This window comes from Apaloderma vittatum, unplaced genomic scaffold (genome assembly GCF_000703405.1).
Source record: "Apaloderma vittatum isolate BGI_N311 unplaced genomic scaffold, ASM70340v1 scaffold4099, whole genome shotgun sequence".
Lineage (NCBI taxonomy): Eukaryota > Metazoa > Chordata > Aves > Trogoniformes > Trogonidae > Apaloderma > Apaloderma vittatum.
In genome coordinates, this window is record NW_009734482.1 from 82,443 (window position 1) to 108,506 (window position 26,064).

Here is a 26,064-nt window from a genome sequence, read left to right on the forward strand (position 1 = left end):
GTTTGTCTTTTTACTGAATGGACATATGAGCAGGATATAGCCTTGCTTTTGTGTACGTACATTCCTGCTAAACTTACCCTAAGAGAAATGGTACAGTTCTGTGAAAAACAAAACAACTCCAAATACATTAATCTCCTGCCACTTGCAAAATCTAAACTCAAGTCTTGCCATGAAATATAATGCTTTAAATATATTAGCAGCCAGGCACATTTTCAGAAATGCCTTAGTGTATGTTATGAAGGCAAATATTAAATCATCTCCATATGCAACCAGCTGTCAGGTTTTTTGCAGGCATTACAGCTTCTCCGGGGTATAGTCTTTCAAATATTAAATAAAAAACGCTGACATCCTGTTCTTTTGTCAGAAAGCTCCCTGTAATTTCTTAACAGCAGTAAATTGTGAGCAAGTGAGTTTGATTTGGATCCCAGTGAAATACCTAACAAATGATGTCTGTAATCCTGAATGCTATTTTTGCTGCAGAAAGGTGAGCTCCCTCTTTAACATTTGCTTTCAGTGATGTGTGAGCACTGCACAGCCTCCCTTGACTTTCTCTGGAACTTCTTTATCTGTTCAGACCAGGGGAAGACATCATTTCCTTCTCACTTAAACCTTGCTGAGAGGCTTCCCAGGCAGACTTTTTTCCAGAATGGGTTACAAATATGTTGCTCTGTGAAGAAATTAGATGTTCCTCTTTTCCCTCTGCTCTGTGCAGTCAGTGCGTGCATGAGGGTCTGGCGCCAAAAGTACACCCAGTTGTTTAACTGGTTTAGAACTGTGTGTAAGCCATCTCCATCTGCACTGATCTCATAGCCACCATAAGGGCCCCTGTACAGGTGGAGGTCTGTAACTGAGCCTGCTTGTGAACAGGAATTAGCCTACTCCGGTCAATGACTGCACAGCTTGGAGTAGCGATTACTTCATTCTTGGAGAGTGTGAAAAACCCATGGAGCCATGAGAAATGCTGCATTGTGCAACTGGCCGCTCTGTACATGAACAATAGAGGCTGTTTCACAAGGCCGGATTTGACAGTTAAATAAGTTCATCAAAAAAAAAGAAAGTCACAGTCTAGCATACGTGGCATAAGAGACCACTGACAAATTCTGACAGTCACATCCACAACAATACATTATATTTCTGCCTAAGTATGTCCTTTGCACCTTTCTTGAGCTAAGCCTTTTTTTTCTCTTTAGCTATTTGCAAAACAGTAATAAATACTCAGGCTCAGAAAAGAAGTATTTCTCATGCCTGCTACTTAATTACAATTTATAGACTCAAGACTAGATTGGTCTAAGATACATTTTTCAAGTATTCTCTTCTTGTTTATAGTACGACAGTAGTACCTTATTGCACATTGTTTCTGAAGTACTCTCTTCTACAAGTGTGGGAAATCATTTTGTTCGGGGCACTTGACAGCTCTGAACCCTGGCAAAATGACTTTCCCCTTCCGATACAGATCATCCTGCAAACCTTTGTTCATCCTCTGCACCAACAGCTTCTCGTAGAGCAGTGGGTGGTAGGCCCCCAAGGTACAAGCTGCATCATAATAGAGTTCATGGTAGTGACATAGGTCGGTCTGTCGGACTGAAGGGATGTATTCATACACGTGCACTTCGTTACACATGGACATCATGATGAGGATACCTGGAGCAGAAAGTGAAACCCAAAGTGAAGCCCAGATTTCACTGTTCCCACAGAAATTTCCCTGCTTTCCTTTGCTGTTGCCCACCTTAAGCTGTACTGCTGTAAAGTCATTAGGTGAAGTAATAGTTCCTTTTATTAGAGCAGCTTTCACTTGTCCCTAATACAGAAAGATTGTGGTGCCTATAGAGTTGGCAGAGTAGGACAACAATCATAAGGAAAGTGAAAATCCATTAAAGAACTTGCATATCACCATCAGCCTCCTCATGTGAGAAGACTGCTCTTTCTCACCTCCCCCCACCTACCCTATCTTGTCCACAAAACATCCCACATGAGAATCAGGGACTTAATACAGCTGCAGGCTATTTGTTTTGCTGGTTTTCTTGTCTATTTTCAGTTCTTGAAGCTATTTAGCAAGACAGACCGGTCTTTACATCGACTTGAAAAATACAGAACACACCCATACAGAGCAATTCTCCGGTGTTTTTAAGGAGATCTTCTTGGTACTTCTACCACTTCTGCAGCCAATCTCTGACCTGCCTGTTCTACAAACTAATCCTCAAGGCTATGAAGAATTTGACTGATTTTCCTTTCGTTTTTTCATCAATCAGAGCAAGGGGAAACAAGAATAGAAAGCACAATGCACATTTCTTCCCTTGACAACTTCTGGATGGTTCATTCAGATCACTGGCAATACTAGGGTACCAATGTAAAATCCCTGAAACATCTCCAACTTATTGTAATGTCGGTCTTTCTTAATTGAACCAACTTTTTCCATCCATTTGCTTCTCTCCATGCAGGAAGACATGACCAAGAAGGCAGCATAAACATAAGCAGACAGGCATATAAAGAAACACCAGTCATGTAGTGGTGACACAAAAGCCCACAATTTTGTGAAGAGTCTCACAGAGAGGGGCCAAGGAAGGTGAATTCCTTCCTAGAGCTGTGCTATCGTGAGGAAAAGCCCCATACCACCTCCCACTCAGCAAGCAGGAATCTACAAAAGGCCAACTCATGTTTTCCTGCCACATGTCAGTGGCAGACTATCATCAGCACTATCGATAGTGGCTAAGAAAGGCCACATGGAAATTAATTTCCTGTTTAAAGCCAGGCAAAGGTTCGCTTTGCCTGGTCCTAAGATGCTGTTACCCTCATCCCATGATCAGGATCACAACTAGATCAGGACAGATTCAGGAGGAAGATACGTGGGCTTATATAAACTTTGTTTTCCTACAGCACAATTATAATTCTGTACTGACAGAAGGTCTTTTGAAATGAGAGAAATCTTACTGTTGAGGTCGCACATTTTCAAAGTGACTAATATTAGATATTGGTCAACAGCACTGTCTACACTGCAATATTCACATTATTCACAGCTTTTGGAAGCCTTTTCTGTTTCATATAGCCATATGGAAGAAAAATGACGAAGTAAACCTTGAACACCATTCTTTTTAAAAATTTCACTTAAAAAAATAATATATATATATATAAAATGTATTGAAGCACTTGTTGCACTGCTGGTACCCCATCTGTTGAATATGACTGTCAGCTTTCAGAGGAGACAGCTGTATAATTCTGCTCTCTTTGCACTTACAAATGAGAACTGCTGTAATTGTTTTTCTTCTGTACAATAGCTTTGGAATCACAAAGCATCAAAGGTGTTTTTGGTAGATCTCAGAAGTGAAATGGATTAACATAAAAATAATTTTGGTTTGTTAATTAAGAAAAGCCATTTTCTGAAGTTTAGTCTGCAGTTTGGGAGCACAGAGATTTCAATGGCTTGCTAATGAAAAGAAGCTTATGTTCTCCCTGCTGTGTATCATTAGATTATCAAAATGATTTTTTTCCCCCTCTGATGTGTGAAGTAACTGAACACCAATTACTTCTGTGATTAAATCTTCTTTTATCATAAATGAAAAGTTCTGAAAATGTTTTAGAGTGTTCTACAGCTTTACACTCTACGGAGTCTATCGTGTTAGAAAAGCTAGGCACATCAATTTCAAAGGTAAAGTCCATGAAGTTAAGTGACCTTAAGCAGTGAGAAACACAGGTCACGGAAAAAAATATTTAATCCCTACTTGAGAGCAAAAGGTATGAGCTTAATAAATCATGTTTACTTGCCTCCAAGTTGTTATAGAGATGCTCTGAATTGTAGCCTGCCTAGCAACTACGTCTAAAATTGTTTGTTTATTATTTCAGTTTTACAAATGCTTTCGTCAGCTTTTCCACTGTCAACCTGCTTCCTCCACTGCCGGAGATCCCACCTTCCACTCCAAGGTAACCGCTATCCAGCTGAATCAGAGGACGGACAGTGCAAACGCCTGCAGTAACAAACCATGTCCAGAAACAGACCCTAAAATGACTTCTCTCCTGCACTCAGAGCCAAGCCTGGAGCCAGTTTCAAAAGCTGAACCACCAATGTCTTAAGAGGATCGGCTCTGATGGAAAGTACAAGCTTTAACCTGAATGCGTTTCATTTCACTGCCGCATTACCAAGCTGACCTTAACATTAATAAACGAAGTTGCCATTTGTGGTATATGAAAACTACCAAGAACAAAATTTGAGACTCTCTCATAATTTCCTTCATAACAGTAAATATAGTTACATCACTGCACGTATGGTTCAATAATGACAAAACTTTAAGCAATATCATTGACTTTCCTGTAAATCAGTTGATGAAGTACTTAGAAGAGGTGGAGTTTTAGTTCTTAAAGTTCTTCTTTAGTTCATTGATCTGTGAATTGATGTCCTCCAGAATCAATCTAAAAGGCATGCTGGGCTATCTACTTTAGCTCTTTTCCAGCTTTGTTCTATCCAGTACATATCTTGGGATTTCAGATTAGGTTGCTCATAAATAACCATAATTTCTGTCAGTCCACCCAAGTTTTTGCTCATGCTGGACAATGACGTTTTGAGGAAGGAAAGGCAGTTACTTGACAGACTAGTTTCTGAATGGTAGCAGCTAATTTACAGCACATCTTTGTGTTGAAGTCTAGGATCAACAAAGCAACAGATGAGTTAAGACAATGAGTAGAGATTACCACATACAGACATGTCCTTAGGCTTCAGTGGCTGATCTGTCCTAGTGGAAATGAAGCACTCCTGAGAATTCCAGATCTGGTGAACATCTTGAATGCCCAAACCCTACTGCAGGGAAAAATGTTGGCCAGTGCCAGACTTTTGTTCCCTAGCACCTCTAACACCATGGACCTCCTGCCAAGGAGACCAATGGTGCAGTACAACCAGCACTCCCATCCCAACCACTTACAGGCAAGATCTCAGGTCATATAGGATTACCCGCTCAATCTACATGAACACGAGAAGATGAGTCCCTCTACTTAAATGTCGCAGCCCCCAAATTCTCACTTGGAATGATTTACTCCTCCTTTTTAATTCAGAAACAGAAGGTGAGATAGCATGATATTTAAAAAATTAAAAAAAAAAAAGGAGAGGGAAACAGAAAGTAAAAAAAAAAAGCAAGTTCTTTTCGGAAAAGAAACTATTTTCTATGTATGAATGAAGCCCTCACTAAAATATGATACACTTCAATATTTGTCTTTGCTCACAGTCTTTAAGTTAGTTTTCTGTCAATGCATAATTACCACATTAAAAAATAGCACAGACTGGCTTACACAAGACCTAAGAAGATATTAATGAGCATGGAAAGACAGTTATTGCCCCAATACCTTATAGTCTGAACAGAATTAATCTCACTGAGATGACCTAACCCTTTATAGACAATGCATTTCTGGAGTACAATTTCCCTGGCTTATTTGAGATGTCTGCTTTAGGGTAGAATGAATTGTTCTCTGTAAGTGTTGTTGCTCTCCAGTGACTAGGAAGAAAGAGAAAACAAGAGTCTGAATCTTGCTATTAAGCACCTTCTCCTCCACTGTCCTAGGTCAGAAGCTTTGGAAGCCCCATGAAAAAATAATGTAGTTGGCTTTTCCAGGAGCATGGTGAGAAGAAGTGAAAATAAGGTGTGATTCATCTGACCAAGTGTGCCCACTGGTGCAGTTACCCACATCCAAGATAGGTATCACAGGCTCCTTTGCTGCAAAGAAAACGGGCACTTTTAGGAAGCAGCACCTGTCTACTCATTCCAGAATAAACATTTTAAAAATGTATCATACAAGTTGTACACCCCAGATGTTCCTTCTTCTTTCTGTTGACTACAGGGGAAGCCTAAATAGCAGCACGGATACCTGTACTGCATGAGTTCTACCTGCACTCCCAGTATAGGATGAAACCTTCATGTGTAGAGGGGAACACAGGTCTCATAGCCATATTTAAGAGGCGCCTATTTTTTGCTCTAATACATCATAAATACACAAATACAGATCTGCACTGGAGACATCTAAAGCTAGGTGGCATGAGTCCTGCTCTCTGACTGACCATAACCAGAAACCAATTTTATGTGCAAGGATTAAGCTGAGAGGAGATGGCTTTTTTTACACTCATGAAAGATTAAGGTACAGTAACAGGAGTGAAAGCAGAAGATAAAAAAGTATTTAGGGAAGGCCAGAGGACACGCACAAATTATAAAAAAACAAAACCTGAAAAGTAAAGCCTATAGGCTGTCTATAGCATGCAAACACCAAAAAAGGGTGAAGCATTAGTATGAATGCCAGGAGAAGTCCATGGGGCACAATGCAAAGTCTGCTTTTCATCAGTAAGCCCTAAAAAGGCTCTGTAAAAGATAGATTAACTGGATTAATCTAGTAGTAGCAGTATTACTGTTGTGTCTAGGGGATTTGGTCACAAACCTGTTAAGCTCCACTACAAACCCGCAGAAATATTTTACAGCTGAATGGCAATGTGCATGAATATCGCATTGGACAAAAACAAAGGGATTGTGAGCATAGAATATATATATATTTTTTTTTAATATATTATTCCAAAGAAATGATGTGGCTGTCAGAGAAACAGTCAACCTGCAAGTCTGCACTGTTTGCAATAGTATAATACTAGATGATAATAAAGAACTATGAATGTCAAAATATTAAATATTAGTATTTGAAAATTCTTATAAAGATGTGCTACTTTTTTTTCGTATTTGGCAGATATCTACAGTGTCAGGAAGAGTTGGGTATGTTTTAAACTCAGTCCAGTTGGCAAAAACAAACTCCTGAGCTTCTACAATCTGCACTGAAAACACTTAAACTAGAATTAAAATAAGATTAGATTCCCTGCATGGATGGTTTACACAAATGAACATATACTATAGATTCTAATCAAAAGGAGAAAATGTTTTTCAATTTGTTCCTGGCAATTTTAATGACTCAAGGAGTTTTGAATTTCCAAAATGCATCTTTTGTACAATACAATTAGGCTTTGTGATTAGCACATTAATTTAAAAAGAATGCTCTTTGGTTTACAAGTAAATAAAATACAGTTTAATATACCTGAATACAACAGATGCTGTATAAAAGCATCTTGAATAATAAGTGTAATTAAAACATTCAGCAAGAACTCAGCATCCATTTAAGAAAATGTAAGAGATGCTGAAAACATTTACATATGCATAATCTGATTATTATACTCATAATGTGTTTCATTTCACAAACACCACAAATTTAGTTACAGAGAAGAATTTAGCTAGACACACTAGTAAGTTTATGTTTGATAATCTGTGCACTTGAAACGATTACAGAGAAACATAAATCATTTATAAGGTATAGTTTTTTATATGTTAGTCTATTCTTGGAGTCTCTCTTGACAGCATTTCAAGTATCATGTGAAAATCTGCCACTGCTTGAAACTGGGCCAAATGTGCCTCAGTTATCCTTTGGAACATATAGTAGAAGATCCTCTGGCTTTTAAAAACGCTAAATTTCTAGTAAACAGTTCTTTTACCTCCATTTAGTTCATGAACTATTACAAATACTAACCAAAAGAAAACCAAGTATTTATTAAGGAATTTAATTTTCACCAAAAAGCCCTGTGCCTAAGTTTAATAAATTGTGTAATACTTCTCATCTTTGATGTATAGATGCTCACCTTATATAGTAGACCTAAAAATTTACATAACTATCACTTAATGTTGAATACGAAAAGGTGTACATTAATCATAATTATATATTCTGTAATATGAGCAAAGACTGGAAAATGCTGATCAGTAATATCATGTAATTTGAAATGTATTATTCAAATCTGAGTGACACACTAGAATAATAGATTTATTTTATGTGATTTGGGGTGCTGTAAGAGGAGACTTTGCTCTTTTATCTCTGTATTTCAGGAAGCAGGAGATGAGTGCTTTTTATTAGAAGAAGAAGAATTTAAAGCTTACTTATTTGGATGTGTTATTTCTTGTGTAATAATATTTGAACAAAGCTGACCTGGAAAGAGTAAGCACTATTCTTTTCCTTTACCAACAGCTGGCTAACAGCTGAGTAAGTAACAGTAATAAAGGCAACTCATAATATGTCAAGTTGTTTCTTCCAGTTTATGCAAGTGTATTTTTTCTAAGCAGAGTTGGAGACCAGCTGCACTCTTCTATTCAACACACTCTCTGAAGCCATTCTAAACTTAAGTTTCTGGTCATACAATGATCTGCTAATGTTCCAGCCTAATGAGAGCCTTGCTTGTACTATTGTCTTGATGCATGCAAATGAAGATTAAAATAATGTTATCAACTATTAATGATGCATAACCGTTAAACCTGTAATGTCAACTGCAAAGCCTCAAATGAGCCTTTCTTTTGCCCAACAATAAATTAATCTGGGCTTATTTAACATTTTGTGTTCAGTAGTTCTTACATTATGCTGAAAGCTGCAACACGTAGCAAAGGCAGCCACCTACACAGGCAACATAAATGTAAAAATCTGCACAGACCATGTTGTGAGCTGAGAGTGAAAAAGAAATAATACCACAGTCTGAGCTTTCAACTAGCATTTTAAAAAGACAAAAGCTGCTCGTATACAAATGTAAATTTCACATAAAATCATTTGTGAAAAGTTAAGCTAGCGAAGTATACTCATGGACCACGTTAAGAAGGAATTCATAGCAAATCCACTTAGTGAACAATGGACAGGAGCAAAATCTTCAGAGAAAATCCTTTACATAATCTAGACATTATTAATACACTTCCAAACTTTCCAAACGCTAATGTACCATCCCATCCAATACACACAGAATTCTGCTCTTTACAAATTCAAGGAAGGACTTTTAGTCTTGGTCTTCAGAAGATAAAAATGCAAGATCAGAACTAGGCTGATGCCAAAAGTTAAGGCAAATCCGTCTCTAATAACAGTGACATTAGGATTTGACGCTGAAATTCAAGTCTGAGATTTGGGGCTTGAATGCTTACATTTCTTCTGAGAAAAATGGAGTAGATCAAAGCCCAAGATGAGATGTAAGCATATCAACACACCTTCAGCAAACCCAGTTTTCAGCCAAATGTGAACCACAAATTTAACTGCAAAAAGCCACCATGGCAGTTGCCTAATGCAAGATGATGAGAATACCCTGCAGTTTTCTTTAAAACCATTAAGGTGGCTGCTGCAAAAATGAAGCAAAAATATGCAAGAATGGGTTCTCAGAGCTCATCTAAGGATGGAACTAGGGAGACAAAGAGTAAATAATTTATGATGAGGAGTGACATTAGCTAAACTGTGACATGGCCCATAAGGCAAAGTTACAAGCCAGGGAAAGTTCATATAGGTGTTTCAGAAAACAAGCGAAAAAAGACTCCCAGATTAAAATAAAAGTGAAAGGTGAACCTTTCTCTCCAAAAAAAAAATAAAAAAAAATGAGTACAGCTAATTCTGCTTTGAGCCACGCTTCAGTCTCCATCCTCTCCTCTTCTCTCCTCTTCTTCTACAGCTGGGACACATGCTGCGCTTCCCTCACTTCAGCTACGAGCTATTACAGTGCTATTGCGTCTCCTCATCATCATACTGGTGGCAGAGCTAATGCATGTGTGGTTTTGAGGAGCCAGGGACTCCAAGAAGGAGTTGTGCTAAGATAGGGCATCTCATACCTCAAAGAAAGTGTAAAAAGTCTTCTCCCCAGGTCCCATGCAGTGGAGAAACCAGGGAAAAGGTCCTGCTTCTGCTCACTCTCTCATTTCCCTGAAGTCACAGCTTGAGAGAGATTATGTCTTCCCTACAAATGACCCACTGACCTCTTTTCCAAGAGACTTAATAATATTGTGACTTAAGTATTTTAATACAGCTATTAACGATGTTAAAAGACTCCCCTGACACTCTGACATCAGTCACTGCTGAACGATGCTGACTCACTGCTGCAGAGAACACATTCCACCAAGCATCCCCCTTTAGGAAGACTCAGTTTCTTATAAATAGTACTAAGCGGCAGAAATAGATACAGTTGTCAAGTGAAAAATGTAATTATTGAAGAAATAGTCTAAGACCACCCTAAAACATTCCTCATGCTCCTTAAAGGAAATAGTCTGATGTTTCCATGCTTTAATTTATACATTTGTGCAATTTTGTAAACTCCAGCTACAGAGGGTTAAAAAGCTTGAAACAAAACCACTTCACCTAGAACCACTTTTTTCAACCTCTTGCATGTTTCTGGCAGCAACGTAAGGAACTGCTACTCCTCCTCCATAAGTGACCACAGCTTGCAGAGGGCTGTCTGACTTTCCAAGAGTGTAAATATGGACAAACCAGATCCTTCTGCAGAATTGGTATTGATTCTAATTGCAGAGTATTGCACACAGACTTATAGTAAGTTATACTAATAAAATGATTAGAATCACTAAGGTCCATGCTAAAAGAGCTTAGATTCAAGGATACAGGTCCCTGTGTCTGTGAGAGTTCATACCTTCTATTAAACAACAGCCCATATTCCTTCATATAGCTTTTGTGAGCACAATGGTATTAGTAGTGCGGCCATTTAATAAACGATTTTCAAGTGTGATTCTGTGATTCTGTGATTATCTTCTCAAAATTGAGACACTCGTATTTTATGATGGCTGTCACTTACTCATTCTTTCTACTAATTTTATAATAAATAATTCTATAGGTTTTATAAGAGTGAGGTAGAAGCTTAATATTCAGGATATGCCCTTCATACCGATACACTCAGTTGTGTCTGCCAGTTTCAGTTCCAACTGGATTATTTGCTGCATAAGTTGTTGAGAGATACTTCATCTGAAGATTGAGTTCAGATATTTTTTATGCTTTATCTTGCCTTTATGTCCACATCTGACAATACACAGTTGCTGTTTCTATGCTGTCTCCCAGTTTATACTACATGTGCAATGCATAGACATCCATTCAATAAGGTTACTAAAATAGGAAGGCTCTCCCTAACAATGTACTTAAAATGCATCTACCAAACAGTAGCTAGTTATCAAATGAGGTGGGTATGACTCCCAATAAGCTTGTCTTACTGCCTTGTTTTCTTAAGTCTAATAATAGCATTACCAAATTGTCTAAACTTATCCTTTGGAAAAGAAAAATAAGAAGGAGGAAGATTTGCATCTTTACAACTTTACACAGAGAGTATATTTGTACAGCTTTTGTTGTTAATGGTTTTACTTGTTTAATGATTGATACTTTCACAGCTTTCTCTGCTTGAAGGATATTTTTTGTCAGGAACATTTAGATTTTGGGTTGCAGATTACTGTTCTAGTCTTAAAGTGAAATTAACTCCATTTCTTCAAAGAAAGCTTTTGAAACGTTTCTTATATATGATGGAAGTACAGATTGACAGCACAATGATCCTCCTCACCATTCTCATGATCAGCAGCTGTTAGTCTATTTTTATGAACAACTTCATTACTCCAAGTAATGCTTTTGCAAAATGTGAAAGCAGTTAGTGAGATCACTCCACATGAGCAGCCTTCTCCTTAGGAATTTTTACAAGCAGGTTCCAAAAATCTCCCTTCAAGAAGTAACCAACTGCCAAGCCATCCTTCTACAACACACAAGGCCTCCTCTGCTTTCCACTCATGCTCCAGGTAAACACAACTCACTCAGGTGATAGCTGGGTATCTCCCAGACACTTTTATGTCATCCCTCTGAGAGCTTCAGCACCCTTCCTCAGGCCTTTGGTGGCCTCCACAACATCCTGGGATGCCATTACTGTATACACAGCCCCAGATAATGGCTCTCAACTGTTTTTCCATGTCGGATGCAATCTCAGGTACCTTCACTTTCAGATTCAGATAGAAAGAATAAAAAGAGCATTTTCTGACAGCAGCAAATACATAGACCAATATCACAATATCAAGGCGGAAAGGAGGGAATTTCCAAAGCAAAGATGGTATTTGGAGCTCCATTTCCCCCTGTGTCTCTAGAAGCATAAGCAAGGAAGATCCTGACTCAGCCGTGCTACTCTGGCTACTTGCATCCTTTAGACATTCATGACCAGCATCTGCTATGCATCAGGTAAGTCATCATGATGTGTAAACTGTGGGCACAGTGCCAAATTATCCCTCAAGAAATAATAAGGAAGCACCAAAAAATACAGCAAAACTCTACTTCTTCAAGTGTAAGAAGTGCTTTGGGCACTTTCAGACTGAGCACTGGAAGCCATGACAGGGCCTGAGAAATCCCATTCCTTGGTCTGTGCAGGGAATTTAGCTTGGCCCGTTAACAATTTCACCCTCTCTGCATGATTTGGCACATGCTTTCAATTGTTGTCACAGAATCGCAGAATGTCGGGGGTTGTCTGATCCATCTCTACTCTACAATCCTAACAAAGAACTTTTTAACCAAGTGGGTTCTCAGCAGATAAATTAACATAGAATAATACAAATTTCTCACAGATATAGATATGTTTTATAAATGTGGTATGCATACTACAGACATGAAAAGAAAGAAAGCAAAACATCAAATTCACTCATCTATTTTCTCTTTCTCATACTATGTGTTTCAGCTAGTCATTTTTTCTGTATTGAGCAGCAAGAACAAACAGTGCATGTGTATGGACTTGATCTTCATGCCATGTACACATTTAGAATTTTTACTTTTTTTAAATCCACCATGTCTACTGGACCTATCTTTGATACACCTACCAATAAAACCTGAAGAAGGAGGGTTGGGCTGTATCTTCTCTTTAGTGTTCTCTTGAATGATGTCCCAGAGCTGCCATATGAACTTTGGATGGAGAATGTAAAATGGCTGGTTTGGATTCTTCCTGCGATGCTGTACATAGGGAGTGAACAGATTGTAGTCCGGCTTCTTATACCACTGGGAGGAAAAAAGAATTTTTTTAACCTTACAAATCAAATGTGTTTTGAACATCACACGTACATTAACATGAATAAGATTCATTTGGGTTTTTCAAAGTAGAAGCAAAGGTAGCAAAGCAGCCTGTACTAGTGGATGCTTCCAGAAAGCCAGTCCTCACTCTGGGCTAATCTGTTTCCTTTCCTCTTGTAGCAATATGACACAAAACTGGGAGAGGTAGCTGACACACCAAAAGTCTGTGCTGCCATCTAGCTGCTCAAGGGCAAGTGTAGAGTATTGCATTTGGGGAAGAACAAATCCATGTACCAGTACAGGTTGGGGCTTAACCTGCTGGAGACCAGCTCTGGAGAGAAGGACCTAGAAGTCCTGGAGGATAACAGTCTGATCATGAGCCAGCAATGTGTTCTTGTGGCCAAGAAGGCCAGTGGCATCTTGGGCTGCACTAAGAGCAGTGTGGCCTGCAGGTCAAGGGAGGTCCAGGCTTCACCTGGAGTACTGTGTCCAGTTCAAGAAGGACAGGGAACTACTGGAGAGAGTCTAGTACGGAGCCACTAAGATGATTAGGGGGCTGGAGCATCTGCAATACGAGGAAAGGCTGAGAGAGCTGGGTCTGTTTAGCTTGGGGAAGAGGAGGCTGAGGGGGCGTCCTATCAATGCCTATAAATACTTAAAAGGATGGGCGTCAGGAAGATGGGCCCAACGTCTTCTCAGTGGTGTCCAGTGACAGGACAATAGGCAATGCTCACAAACTGGAAAACAGGAGATTCAACCTAAACATAAGGAGATATTTCTCTACTGTGAGGGAGACAGAGCACTGGAACAGGCTGCCTAGAAAGGCTCTGGAATCTCCATCTCTGGAGACTTTAAAAAACCTCCTGGATGTGTCCCTGTGTGATCCACTCTAGGTGATCCTGCTCTGGCAGGGGAGTTGGACTAAATGATCTTCAGAGGTCCCTTCCAACCCTCATTTTTCTGTGATTCTGTGACTCCCAAAAAGCAATTCACTGCAGTGAGATTAGTCAACCGCATCTGCCCCTCACAGGCTCACACTAAACATCAGGTTCAAAAAGCCCTGACACAAGATATGGGTGTGAGGGTGAACCTTCCTCTGAAAGTGTCCCTGTCACTGACGGAGGCGGCAGCAGCAGGTGAAGCAGGGTGACGGCAGCCCGTGTAGGAGGCAGGCAGCCTCTAGCATCTGTTGCTAAGGGAGTTCGGCAGATGCAGGTTTACTTCCTGCTTTGCAGCCTGCTCAGCTCAGTACTCCCTGCTGCCAAGAACCATCAGATCAACTGGTCCACTGGAGCTGCAGCACCAGCCAAAGCAGAGACTCCCCCAGTGACAACCAGATGGATGTCTGATGCTCTCAGTGAGGGGGCGAGCAGTGGGACACAGATGGCAGTGGGGGAGTGGACACAAAGAGAAGACTGGTGGGGAGGAGGCCTGAGAAGTGAGGAAAGTGCCAAGAGAAATTTTCATTAGGGTGCTGTATTTTGTCTGGGAAGGCAGAGGAGAAGGTGGGAAAAAACAGATGCAATTCTTCATCTTTCCTGATAAGGCCTCTTTCTGAAATCTAGAAATGTTCCCTCCCTGGCAAACACAGAAAACTCACTGATAAGTGAAAATAGCAATATTTTATCAAAAAAACCCCATCATCCATCTATCCTAGCATTCAGAGTAGTCCATTCGCACACAAGTGCTGGGCACTAAAAAGTTTTTTGCCAATAAACCAGTTTTGACCAATTCATGCAGAAACAGCATTCCCCACCCCTTACATAAAAACAGAGAATCAGGAGTCTGCAGTGCTGTTTAATTTTCTCCAATGCTTTCAGACTGACTGGGAAGAAAGGTCCAAGCTGGCATCTTACCACGTTCAGATTTGCAGAGTAGGGGGCAGGATCCCAGGCTACTAAGACAACATCTTTGTACAAGTAGCTGTCGACAAAGTGGTGGTTTGGATTGGTGAGAATCTGCAAGCACAGGTGCAAAGAATTGCACAGTGTTAAAAGCAAGTGTGATGCAGAAAAATGGCAACATCCTTCTCTAAAATGAACAGTCCTCCCCACACTGTTGTTTGTACTGCTTTAATTCTGGTTGACTTTAAGCATCTTGTTTTGTTAAAAAAATACATAAAAAACAGCTTAACCATAAACAGTACTCATGACAGTTTGAAGTAGCAGTATGCTGAATTACTTTCCATCTGTGAGGGATGTGATGGGACCACTTGAGATGCTGCCTAATTGTATATCAACATATCTGTGTATTCTGGAACTTGAAAACGAAAGCTATGGTATTTTAGACTGCCTGCAGGATCCTCTTAAGACACATAACAGCTTTCTTCGATGGCCTACAGCCCCCCAGGATAGTGTCTCCCCCCCACTCCGTCTCTTTGGTTGCTTTTTCATTTCAACAGCAAGACAGTCTCATTTCAGGTAATTCCAAAAAGGCAAAATAGACCATGACTGTAAAAGTTGGTATATGTAGAAAAATAATTCCAGGAACAGGCACATGATAGGGCTATTTTTGAACTAACTGTCATATTGCTCTGATCTACTGCTCTCATATACCTCCCTCTCACACCTCCCAGTACTCTGCCTAATCCTCCTGCCCTGCTGGAATTTTACCCCTCACTCCTACTAGCTCATCCTTTCCTGGAGCCTCCATGCCTAACTAGATCTCTCTCATTCCTGGTGCATCCATCTCAGACAGGACTGTGTGGAATGATTTCAGCATTGGTTGAAACGGCGTGTATTTAGCTCCAGCTGTTAAACAAATGAACATTCCAGACAAATAAATTCTTACTAATTTTCATTTCCCTTTAGTATCCAATAAGCCATACTTGATTATGCATACTTTTCTTCAGAAGAATAATATTGTTGCCATAGCAATATTCTGCCTACCATAAACTTTCTGCTTAATGACATTCCATCAGCCTTCTACAACAGTAACAGAATTAGTTGTGCTGCAATCAGCATCCTCAACTCCATTTCTCAGAGCAATTTTTGCCTGAGAACATAAACTCATTTTTTTGAGAGCACAGAGTAAACAGGTCAAAAGATCAAGCTTTCAAAAGCTCAGTTCCACAGTTATCCCAGAAAGGAGCTCTTACTGGCCCTTCAGTAAGCAAGAGTCCTTTGGAGGTGTTGCCCACACAAATTTTGCTATTAGCGAGTCTGCATTCATATGTATGAGATGAGTTTCTTCTGAATAACAGTATCTGTTGTGGCTGCACTGGTTTCCTTCATATTCTCTCGGCTTTCACAGTAGAGAATATGAAGGGAAAAGAGGGCCACAGCAGCCTTTCAACCAACTGAATGCAGGAATTTCCAATAGTCCAGAGGGAAGGAGGGCCAGGAAATCCGTATGGGCAATCCACCTTCAGTATTGCTAGGGAAAGCAACTTTTATCAAGTGGTCTGTGCAGATGTCACTCCTGGAGAGGATAAAGACAGTTTCTCAGCAGGTGGCCAGAGCATCTGACCTCTTTGAAGGAACAGAAGGGTGGTGAGAATACGAACACTTGTGAGGAAGCTGCATGAGCTGATCTGACCTGAATTTTAGCCATGCTTTGTGTTTTCTTGAGAGGTGTTGTGGAGAGCAAACAACGTACAGTGCAACAGAGAAGACCACGGGACCCTCCACTACCACCCAAGTGGGAGCACAACACAACAGGTGTGGGAGCCAGGAGGACCCCAGCCTGCCACGAGCAGTAGAGAGCAGCTATTTTACCTGTTTGGTCTTTCTGAATTTGCTGGGGAGCTAACAAAGATGACTCCCTGGAGCCATTTCTCTTTTCTCCTACAGGGACCCTACTGAGACTAGTCAACTAAATAAAGTTTCTAAATCCTCCTCCTTGTTTGGCACAGGAGTTCAGACATGGTCAGCACCAGGAAGTTTTGGCTAGCAGTGAAACAGAGAACAGTAAAAGAAAATGAAAAAATGCAAATGAAAAACAAAGAGTAAAATAAATTACATTAAGATCAGTGTTCTCTGCTATGCTGATTTCAGAAGTAAAGCCAGAGTAAGATATTTCTGCTTTCTTCCCCTGAGGAAAAGAATGAGGGTGTATTTGACCCAGACCACTTCAGAGATCTAGTCTGCCTTACAAAGAGCTACAACAGGAGTGTGAAGGGAATGACAGTGAACAGTTCTCTCTGCAGTGGCAATGAACATGAACTTTTACATGCAGAGAACACACCCACAAGGTTGGTCATTGCATGGGCAATCACTCAAAGAAAAAGGAAACCAAAAAAAAAGAAAAGAAAAAAATGAATTCATAAGAATTACAGGAAATTAAAATTTTGTTCTCATTCAGTATATATGGAGCATGCTACATGGCCAACCACACTCCTGGTGTTGACTAAGCAAACTCACCATTTCAATATGTCGTAAAATTTTACAGTAATCCTGTTGTCACTTTTTGGCTGCATTTCATAAAGAGGAGAAAGAGGCTTGGTTTGCCCAAAACTAGTTCAGGCAAGTTTTTTCCAAACTGAAAAACTCCTCTTAGCCATAAGGTGTCACTGTAGTTCAATGCACAATTATTTGTTGACACCCATATGCAGAAAATTCTATTTTCTGTTTCCATTAAGATAAACAAACTCACCGTACATGTAATACCCCATGTATATTAAAAGTTTTTTACTACTTCATTCCAAATTTTTCAAGAACGATGATTTGCCTAAAGCTATGCATTAAGACAACTCAGTTCCCATTTCTTTCTCCTTCCAGCGATGAAATAATTGGGGAACTGGGGAATGTGAGAAAATAGCTTTTGGATCCCCACAGCCTGGTCTTTGTGAAGATCGCAGGGGCAGTGTGGTGAAAGTCTTCTGTGCTGAAGGCTCTGGCATCCTGCAGATGCCAGAGAAACTTCACAAACTATTTATTTGAAACAAGGATAGCAAGTAACTACTGCAATCACTCTACACTGACAGCAATGGGAACATCCCTGTGAGGAAGAACTTTTACATGCTCTACATTATGACTGCTAAATTATTAGCTGTTTCCTAAACTACCTAACACATTCTCAGAAGTTACTAATTTAATGCAATATTCTACAGAATTGACATTGACTTGAATTCACAAAAGAAAGATGTTACCTGAGAGTTAATGATCCGCATGGTTGTTTTATTTCCAACATCTTTTTCATAACCACGAGTTGGAGCAGAATTAAATCTTAGAACAGCATCATGAGAATCTGAGAGCATAAATGAGGAGGTAATTTGTTTTTCTCAGTAACGCAGAACAGTAAAATAAAACAAATTATCTAAACTAATATAAAACTTACACATTACTCCTAATCTTGATATGCTAAGGATGCTAAACATTCTACTATGGAAAAACAAAAATCCTTTTGCATCTGCCATACATTATTAACACTATTAAAATCCACCAGAATAAAAAAAGTTCAGAATCATCTATTAATTTAGCTTGCAATACTAAAATATTTATCTTAATTAGATAAACTTAGTGTGGGAAGATTATTAGTACACGCAGTACAATTGCTTGCTATTTCTTTTGCAAATTTACAAAGAAATACTCCACGCAAAAGCATGTTAACTGCAAGAGTATCTAATTGCCCATTTGAATGAATAACAATGCTTCACTACAAGCTTGTGCTTCACAGTATTATAATACCTGAAAATCTCAGGCCACTCTGAACCTATTAATCATATCGTGTATTCTCCAAGTCAGTATAAGTCTTAAAGAGTCTCTGTAGGGAAGTCAGCCCACAAACCTGCTCACACAGAGAAACCTGAGGATCTTTCGGCAGCAAAGATCTAACAGAGCTGAACTGTCAAAGTTTCCCCAGAGCTGTCGACCTCAGAGTCACGCAGAATAGAAAGCAGCTACAGGTCAAGTGTGGGTCAAGGGTAGACACTATGGGAAAGCCTTTGCTGGATAAAAGATAAATCACCCTCCCAACGCTTCACTTAAGGAGATCTCAAAGCCCAAAATGTGTGGAGAGTAAGATATTACATCCATTGTCCAGAGACACACTGTTCCTGTCAATAGTCCTCTATTTGGTCTACTTTAATCTCTTCTATCGATAGAAGCAGAGAACATGAGTCAAGCCAAAATGGGCATGTAATGCCTTAACCCCTAGGTAGGTTTATACAGCTGTTTTTCACTTGAAATGTGGCTATCTGTAGCTCAAAAACAGAGGAGGCAGAAGTTTCTGAAGATAATCAACATGCTTTAACAGAGTTCAGGCCTGATCCTATCAAACTGGGATATTCCATCCTTTCACAACTTTCCTCCACACTCGTACTCCAGACAAGAAAACATTCTGTGACATGAAGCTGGCAGCCCAATTTCAGCCACACTTGCTTTCTTTAATACATTATGTCTGAAAGGAGAGATTTTTGCCAAATGGCCACGAAGATCAGCTCCTCAGAAGCTACAAAGGAGGGGAGGTTTGTCCCTGTGCAGGGACAATCCTAGCCTCAACACCTAGCCTCCACCTGCCTTAATATAACCATCTTGAATGTGTAGGAGTTGGAAGACATGAAGGCAAGAGAAGCTGCAGGTACTCCACGTTTCTGGACAAGGAAAAGAAAAACAAAGGTCCTTTATGCCTGAATTCTGGTTATGAATTTAAGAACATAAATTCAGACCCGCATTTGACAACTTCTTGACAATCTGTTGACTGAGAACTGGGAATTGGATTGGAAATGGGAACTGTATGGTTCACAAGTTAATTTGAGAGACAGTGTGCTGCATTTCCAACACTGGCCATGCTACTTCTTTGTATCAAGACCAAAAACCTTTCTCTCACAATACAATATATGATCAGGATGCAGCTTAACCTTGGTAATTGCTGGTTCTAAATCAATTGAGTTTAATCTTATGTACTTGGAGATAAGCATTTTAAAGATATAAAATGTCTAGGGTTTGATCACAGATCCCTGTTACTTCCTGATGATGCCAAAATAATGGGGTGTCCTGTTAAGTAGCACGATCACGATGGAGTGCTGTACTTGCACAGTATTTCCATACCCACTCGTATTCAAAAACACTCAAGAGAGGTCAGATGGAGGAGGGCAAAACGCAGAGCAGGGAGTAACATTTCTACCTGTATTTTTAACAGGAGCACAGAAGAGGGAGCTAAAGGCCTATGTAGAAAAAGGTCCTCAGCGGCTGCTTTCCTTCGACTTTTTTCTTTCGGGAGGATAAATAGCAAAAGACTTTTGCCTGCAGCAACTTCATCAACCAAGACTGTACAGCCCATGGTCCAAAAAGCAGAAGTCATGCATGGGGTGTTTTTATCCATCCTAATGATGCTGACTTTGCCATGCCTCTGCGGACAGGATGGTGCTCAGCAGGAGTGCCAGGCTGACTCCATAGAGCAGCACCACTGGCCACCCAGGCTGTCTCCAAATTGGGCTGGTTCTCTTGCATTTTCAATCAAGAGCTACTTGCCCTGCTGCCAGCTCTGGGAGAGAACAGTCTTCTCCTACAGCTGTGAATGCACAGGCAAAAAGAGCATCTTGTACAGTCTGATCCTTCTCTTCGCGATTTGACTCTCTCACTTGTTCAAGGACTAGAGGGGAGGTGGAAAGGCACGGCCAGGGGCTGTAACACATGCTATCTGGACTCAGCAGGGGAAACATAACTTCTTCTCTGTGGGAATAATAACACAAATAGATGTTGGAGCTTTCATTTTCCATTTTAAGTGGCAAACACTGGCACAATGCCTCCAGTATATGAACACATCTGAGGAGTTGCACTGACCACCAAGACCCACGGGTTTGCACGAGGAGGCCCTTCTGTGATGGCTCTAAGCAGTCAGCTGCCCCTCACTCCTGCTCTGCGCCAAATTCTCTGCTCAGTCACAAGTACCTGCCCACGGCCTGGAAGACACTTAGAAGAAAACTTTCTGTGACTCTTACTACCTCACACACTTTTCTGTTCAGTAAGTAGAAGGAGAGCAGAAATTTCTGCATAGACCTTACCAAACAGCATCTCATCATTTTAGGCAGCATCAGATGACAATTCCCCAATTAATACAAAAGCTCTTCCTCAGAGAATGGCATAAGCTTTCTGTGCCCAGAGTGTTCCTCAGAAAATGGGTGCACACAGGAGCATGTGGGCTCATGTCAAGTACCAAAGTTCACACCTTGGCTGCACTTGAGCATGCAAATATGTCCTGATGCATGCTGTAATGCATGATTAAGTAAATATGTCACAGCGTGCTATAGATTCTCCAGCAGAGCACTAACCTGTACTGGTGTAAACTGGGTGTACTGGGGAACAACAACAAACGATTTTGCTTCAGTCAAAGGTAAAACACTGAAGAAGGGAGGAACTGTTAAGCTTTTTCACACCCAAGGACTCCTAAATCAGCGGAGCTTCCTGTGAAATTGGGGGTTACTGTGGTGTCATTTTAGCTGCAGGCTGGCCAGGCACACATGCTGTGCTGGAAGCCTATTAGAGTAGTCTGATAATGATAGCAGCTCTAGTATATCCCAAAGATTTAAAGGAAACCTGTCTGTGCCAGAGGTGATACGGTGCGATGAAGCAAGTACTGGGATGTGAAGTCCTAGAAGATGGGAGGATTAATGAGTGAACATCAAAAGGTTTTTATAGAGAGCTGAAGGAGATAACTCTTCTTGTTCCAGAAGCAAATTTGAGACATAGATTTCATCCTTCTTTCAGCACTCTTAGCATACTGCATGCATGTTACTAAAATGAAGAACTACCAAGACATTAACACAAGTAGTAGCACTCCTTTTTGAAAAGAAAAAAATTAAACTGAGCTGGATTAGTTTTATGGCTCCACAATCCTTTACTGAAGCTACCACAAACTTCTCACCTTGAAGTGCGGCATTCTGTGTGATGTTGACATCTCAGCACACCTGTAACCTTGCTGACTCAATGTAGCAATGGAAAAACAATCGGCAAAGATATTTGAAGTCATTTAAATTCACTTTTGGAAAAGAGGTTGAGGGACTTGACTTCAGCACATGAAGCTACTCAAGAGTCTGAATTCTGTATGTCTGTGAACTACACATGCAAGAGATGAAGAGGATGCTCTACTGCTTTTTGGAATGGAGACAAGGTTTGGTCTGAGACAGCCATACATCAAGCAGTTTCTCTATGAGCCACCACAAAATACAGAGAGGTACAACGCAGCTTTGCAGAATAAAACCTGAGCACAGCTCTAATCTGCTGAAGAAATAAACATGTATTGCAGTAAAATGTCAACTATGGCAGATCTGATGAAACCAGTGCCTCGTTCATAGTACAAGCTGTAATAAGATAAGAAGGCATCACTGTTTTCTTTAGATCAAATTATGACTTCAAGCTTGATTCTCCTTTCAGTTATATTGTCCAGAAAGGGACCAATTTCACTGAAGGCCATAAGCTTACATTTACATAATGCTGGTAAGCGAGAACAACCAGACTTTACAGACCTATGCTTGGGATTAACCTTTTGAAAGACAAACACGAGCACACACACACGTGAACATGCATTTGCACATGAGTAGATGCATTTCACTCACCTATTTCATCTCCTAGAGAGGAATTCAGTATTGCACCAGCAGACATAACTACAGCACAGCTCCCAAAGCCATGTGTATACAATTTGCCCAGTGGAATTCGGGGAACGTGCTTTTCCCATCCAAGAGAGGAGAAGGGAGCCTCTTTGCCATCTATTGTTTTCACATTCACTCTTTCTTTTAGCTCACAGAATAGCTGGTCTCCTGTCAACTTGGAGTTTCGTTTCCCCTTGAACCGCACCCCATGCTTATTGGTGCTCAAATAATCTTTCATCGCCTTCTGCAGTCGAGGGTTTAGCATCTTGGAAGAGACATCCCCTTTCCAAAGCTTGTAAAGAAAGGATTTCGACATTGTGGAATACAGCCCATCCCAGTCATCAGATTCATCAAGCATCTGGCTTCTCCTGTGCTTTGTGCTCCTTCTCCTAATTCTTCTCTGATGGCTCTGATGGTTCTGTAAGACATTTACTTTTGCATTATCCTCATCAGCTGAGATGAATTTGGCTATCTCTTGAAGGTGGTTGTGTGACCAAGGCTGACCAGCAGCAAATAAATAATCATCATTCACTTGGTAGAAAGCACTTTTAGATTTTCTTCCTATCTGGGATGGAAAAAACTCATCTTCATTTCTAAAGGCATCTTCCAAATCACTCCATTTCTTAATACTTCCAGTCCCCGATTTAAGTGTCCCTAAGAGATCTTCATTAAGAAGTACCTCGTTCCCATCGTCGGTTTCAGAGAATGATGGATCGTGAATGGCTCCCATGATGACCCTCTGTTTGCCCTGAAGGGGCAGAAGCCTCTTAGTTTCAATGTAAGAAAAGGAACTCGGATTCAGCAGTGTTGCTATCTGTAAAATAGATGAATATCACCAGAAAAAGCAGACCCCATGCGAAGATCCCAAACAGCATGAGTTGTTTCCATTGCTTTAAGTTAGGTTTCATGGCAATGCCTTTTCCAGTGCTTCTGTGCCTTGAAGTATTGGCGAAGGAAAATGAAACCTGGAAAGAACATCAAATATTAATCAAGAATGGTTCTAAAAATAGATACAATTCAGAAATATCTTAACACGCTTTGATTGAAGGTGCAGAACGAATCTCCAAGCTGCAGCACGGAGGATTCAGAAGCAGAAACAAACTCCAGAGCCTGCAGACACTGTAGGAGTGACACGTTTTGGCTGTAACTACACAGTGACAGCTGCTAGCTACAAAAGAAGCTGGTGGCAAGTTTCTACAGTAACACTGGATCCTGCCTTTGGGAAGATCATGCGCCTGCCTGCTTCTGCTATATGGAGCATAGCATTAAGAGAGCAAAAGCAAAACCCACGCCTGGCAGTATGCACAGTCGGGGATGATATTAGCTGTTTTCTCTTTTGCCATTGAAAGTCCTTAGGCAGTGGGACTATGAGCAAGCTTGTCCCCAAAGGAACCAGGCAGGGAGCACAAACTCTCAGCTGGGCAGCTCTCCTCTGCCCACAGCCCGGAAAGGATGTTGCTCTGCGGATATCATCAAGGGGGAGTAGGAGAGAACATCACACCAGTGGGTTGGAGGGGAACCTTTTCTTTTCCTCAGCTGGTATAAATTGGCACGGCATCAAGGGGCTGCATCATTTGTTGCCCAGAATTTTATCCAAGTACGAGTAACTGTTCTACCCCAGCTATGGATACTGTATGCACACGATGACCGCATGAAGGAGTTCTGCACATCAAGGTGTGAGGGGTTTGGCACAACCAACTACATACATGTCTTCAGAATAATGATAGAGATTTACCTACAAAAGGGGTTCAGGAACATCACACCTATACTTGGAAATCTGTGCTCTGCTAATACCTCCAGATTTTGTACAGCTTGTGCATTATTGGAAGGATGTATGGTCCAAATCAAAATAAAGTCTGACTGAGGGAGCTGTGTTCCCAGGAAAAGACAATAACACATTGCTAGACCATCACACACACTGTGCCCATACACAAACTCACTTGCTTAGTCAAGTGACATGGGCATCAGTGGCAAAGCTGGCTGAAGTCCAGCCCTCCCCTATCATAAGCCTTATCATTCACCTCCCTGAAGCATAGTCATCATAAGCCTCCCTGGTTACACTGCGTGTAACTCAGTGCACTACTTGGTGACGGACCACTTACCCGAACTGGATTAAAAATAAGCCCCTCCTAATGGAGTTTTCTTTCCAGCTCCATTTGTTTCAATGACTGCTTAATGGTGGGACCTAAGAGACACTTGTATCAGCCAGCTGTGATCAGAAAGGGGGAGTGGGAACAAGGACAGGCTTGGATTTCATTAACAGGAGCCACTATCTCATCACACCACATCCGAACAGCAGACACAGCTCGTATACCTGTGATAACATGCTGCCTGCTTATACCTGACCATCAGGAGGGAGCCAAAACACAGTTACCATACGCTATCACCTTTCTGCAAGCTGCTAAAGTACATCAAAGCTGAGTGTAAAATTTAGACCGACACTGTAACTAAGGCTGTTTTTTTCACAACAAAAATAGACCAGCAATAACATTGGTATAAGAGGTTCTCCTCTCTGTCCCTCATTTCTGCAGCACGCCTCCATTACCAACACCTCTGTATATGGGGTTGACATATTACAAACCGGATCAGTAAACTGTTACAAGAGGGGGTTAGGGTGGGGAAATAAATGTTAGAGGGATTTTTTGTTGTTGGTTTGGTTTGTTGGGTTTTTTTAAACCGTGTCAGCCCCTTTATCCACTTGAGTGTGGTCACGCATCCAGTTGTTTCAGCACAAACTAGGATATTGCCTACTACAATGCAGAGGCGAGAACAAACCACAGGTGGTATTAGCAGGGATAGTTCAGGCTAGCATTTCTGCTGACCTCCTGAGAATATGAGGCCACAGCATTACATTTCCAAACATAGACTATTTTACTGATCTAGTCAAGGCCTAGAACATTAAAAAAAGCAAGCCGACATTGGGACTCAAGGCAGTGTCCAGAGAGAGGATTCATAATGCCACACTTGGTTGACTAAATTTCATTGCAAACACACTCATTTCTAATACATTGGGGAAAAAAAAAATCATGAGTATGATAACCCCATGCTCCACACACGTTTGGCTTGGCTCACACAAACCACATGGAAAAAAGCTATTACTCCAGCTGACCCATTTCCTACTTGCATTCTGCTGCTACAGCAAGATTGCTCTCTGCAGCACCTCAGCGCTACCCTCACTTCCAATTTTAAATCACTGCAGGCGCTGTCCTGTGGGAGTCAACTTTACAGTATATGATTGTTGCACAACTTAGGTCTGCCCTGAAGTTATTGCAACCTGCCCACTCCTCAGAGTTCAGATGGTTTGCATTTTTAAATTAGCATTCTTTGCCCATCTGAACTGCTTTCATCCCTTTTTATCATTTTCCCTGCTGTGTTTCCCCAGCACTTTTCAACACGTGGCTTCCAAACCACTGTGTAAGTTAGTCTTTGCTCAGTCAGATGTTTCTCCCGCTGAATATACATTTCTTACAGGACCCACAAAGGAAGTATCTTGCAGATTCTTTTTCATAGACAAGTTTGCAGGAAGTTGAACATATAAAGGAAGAGGTCACCAATATTTTCCACTGAGTCACGCAAAAAGTCCAAACACAATTTAAACACAATCCATAACAAAATGTCATGCTTCTCGTAATTCTTCCCAGTTTTGTTGTATTGTATAACCAGAAGCTGATGGGAAACAAAAAAGGTTTAGTCTTAATTCAGGTGTGAGACTATGA

General features: G+C 40.7%; 1 protein-coding gene across 1 annotated transcript; it reads right to left on the reverse strand.

The window, feature by feature from the left end:
• Positions 1–692: 692 nt before the first annotated feature.
• ST6GAL2 (ST6 beta-galactosamide alpha-2,6-sialyltranferase 2) lies at positions 693–23,256 on the reverse strand. Its single transcript, XM_009876277.1, is given in 6 exon segments — positions 693–1,641; positions 12,633–12,807; positions 14,676–14,777; positions 17,909–18,006; positions 22,316–23,145; positions 23,147–23,256. Coding segments are annotated over 6 exon segments (1,584 nt in total). The 3' UTR covers positions 693–1,372.
• Positions 23,257–26,064: the final 2,808 nt, after the last annotated feature.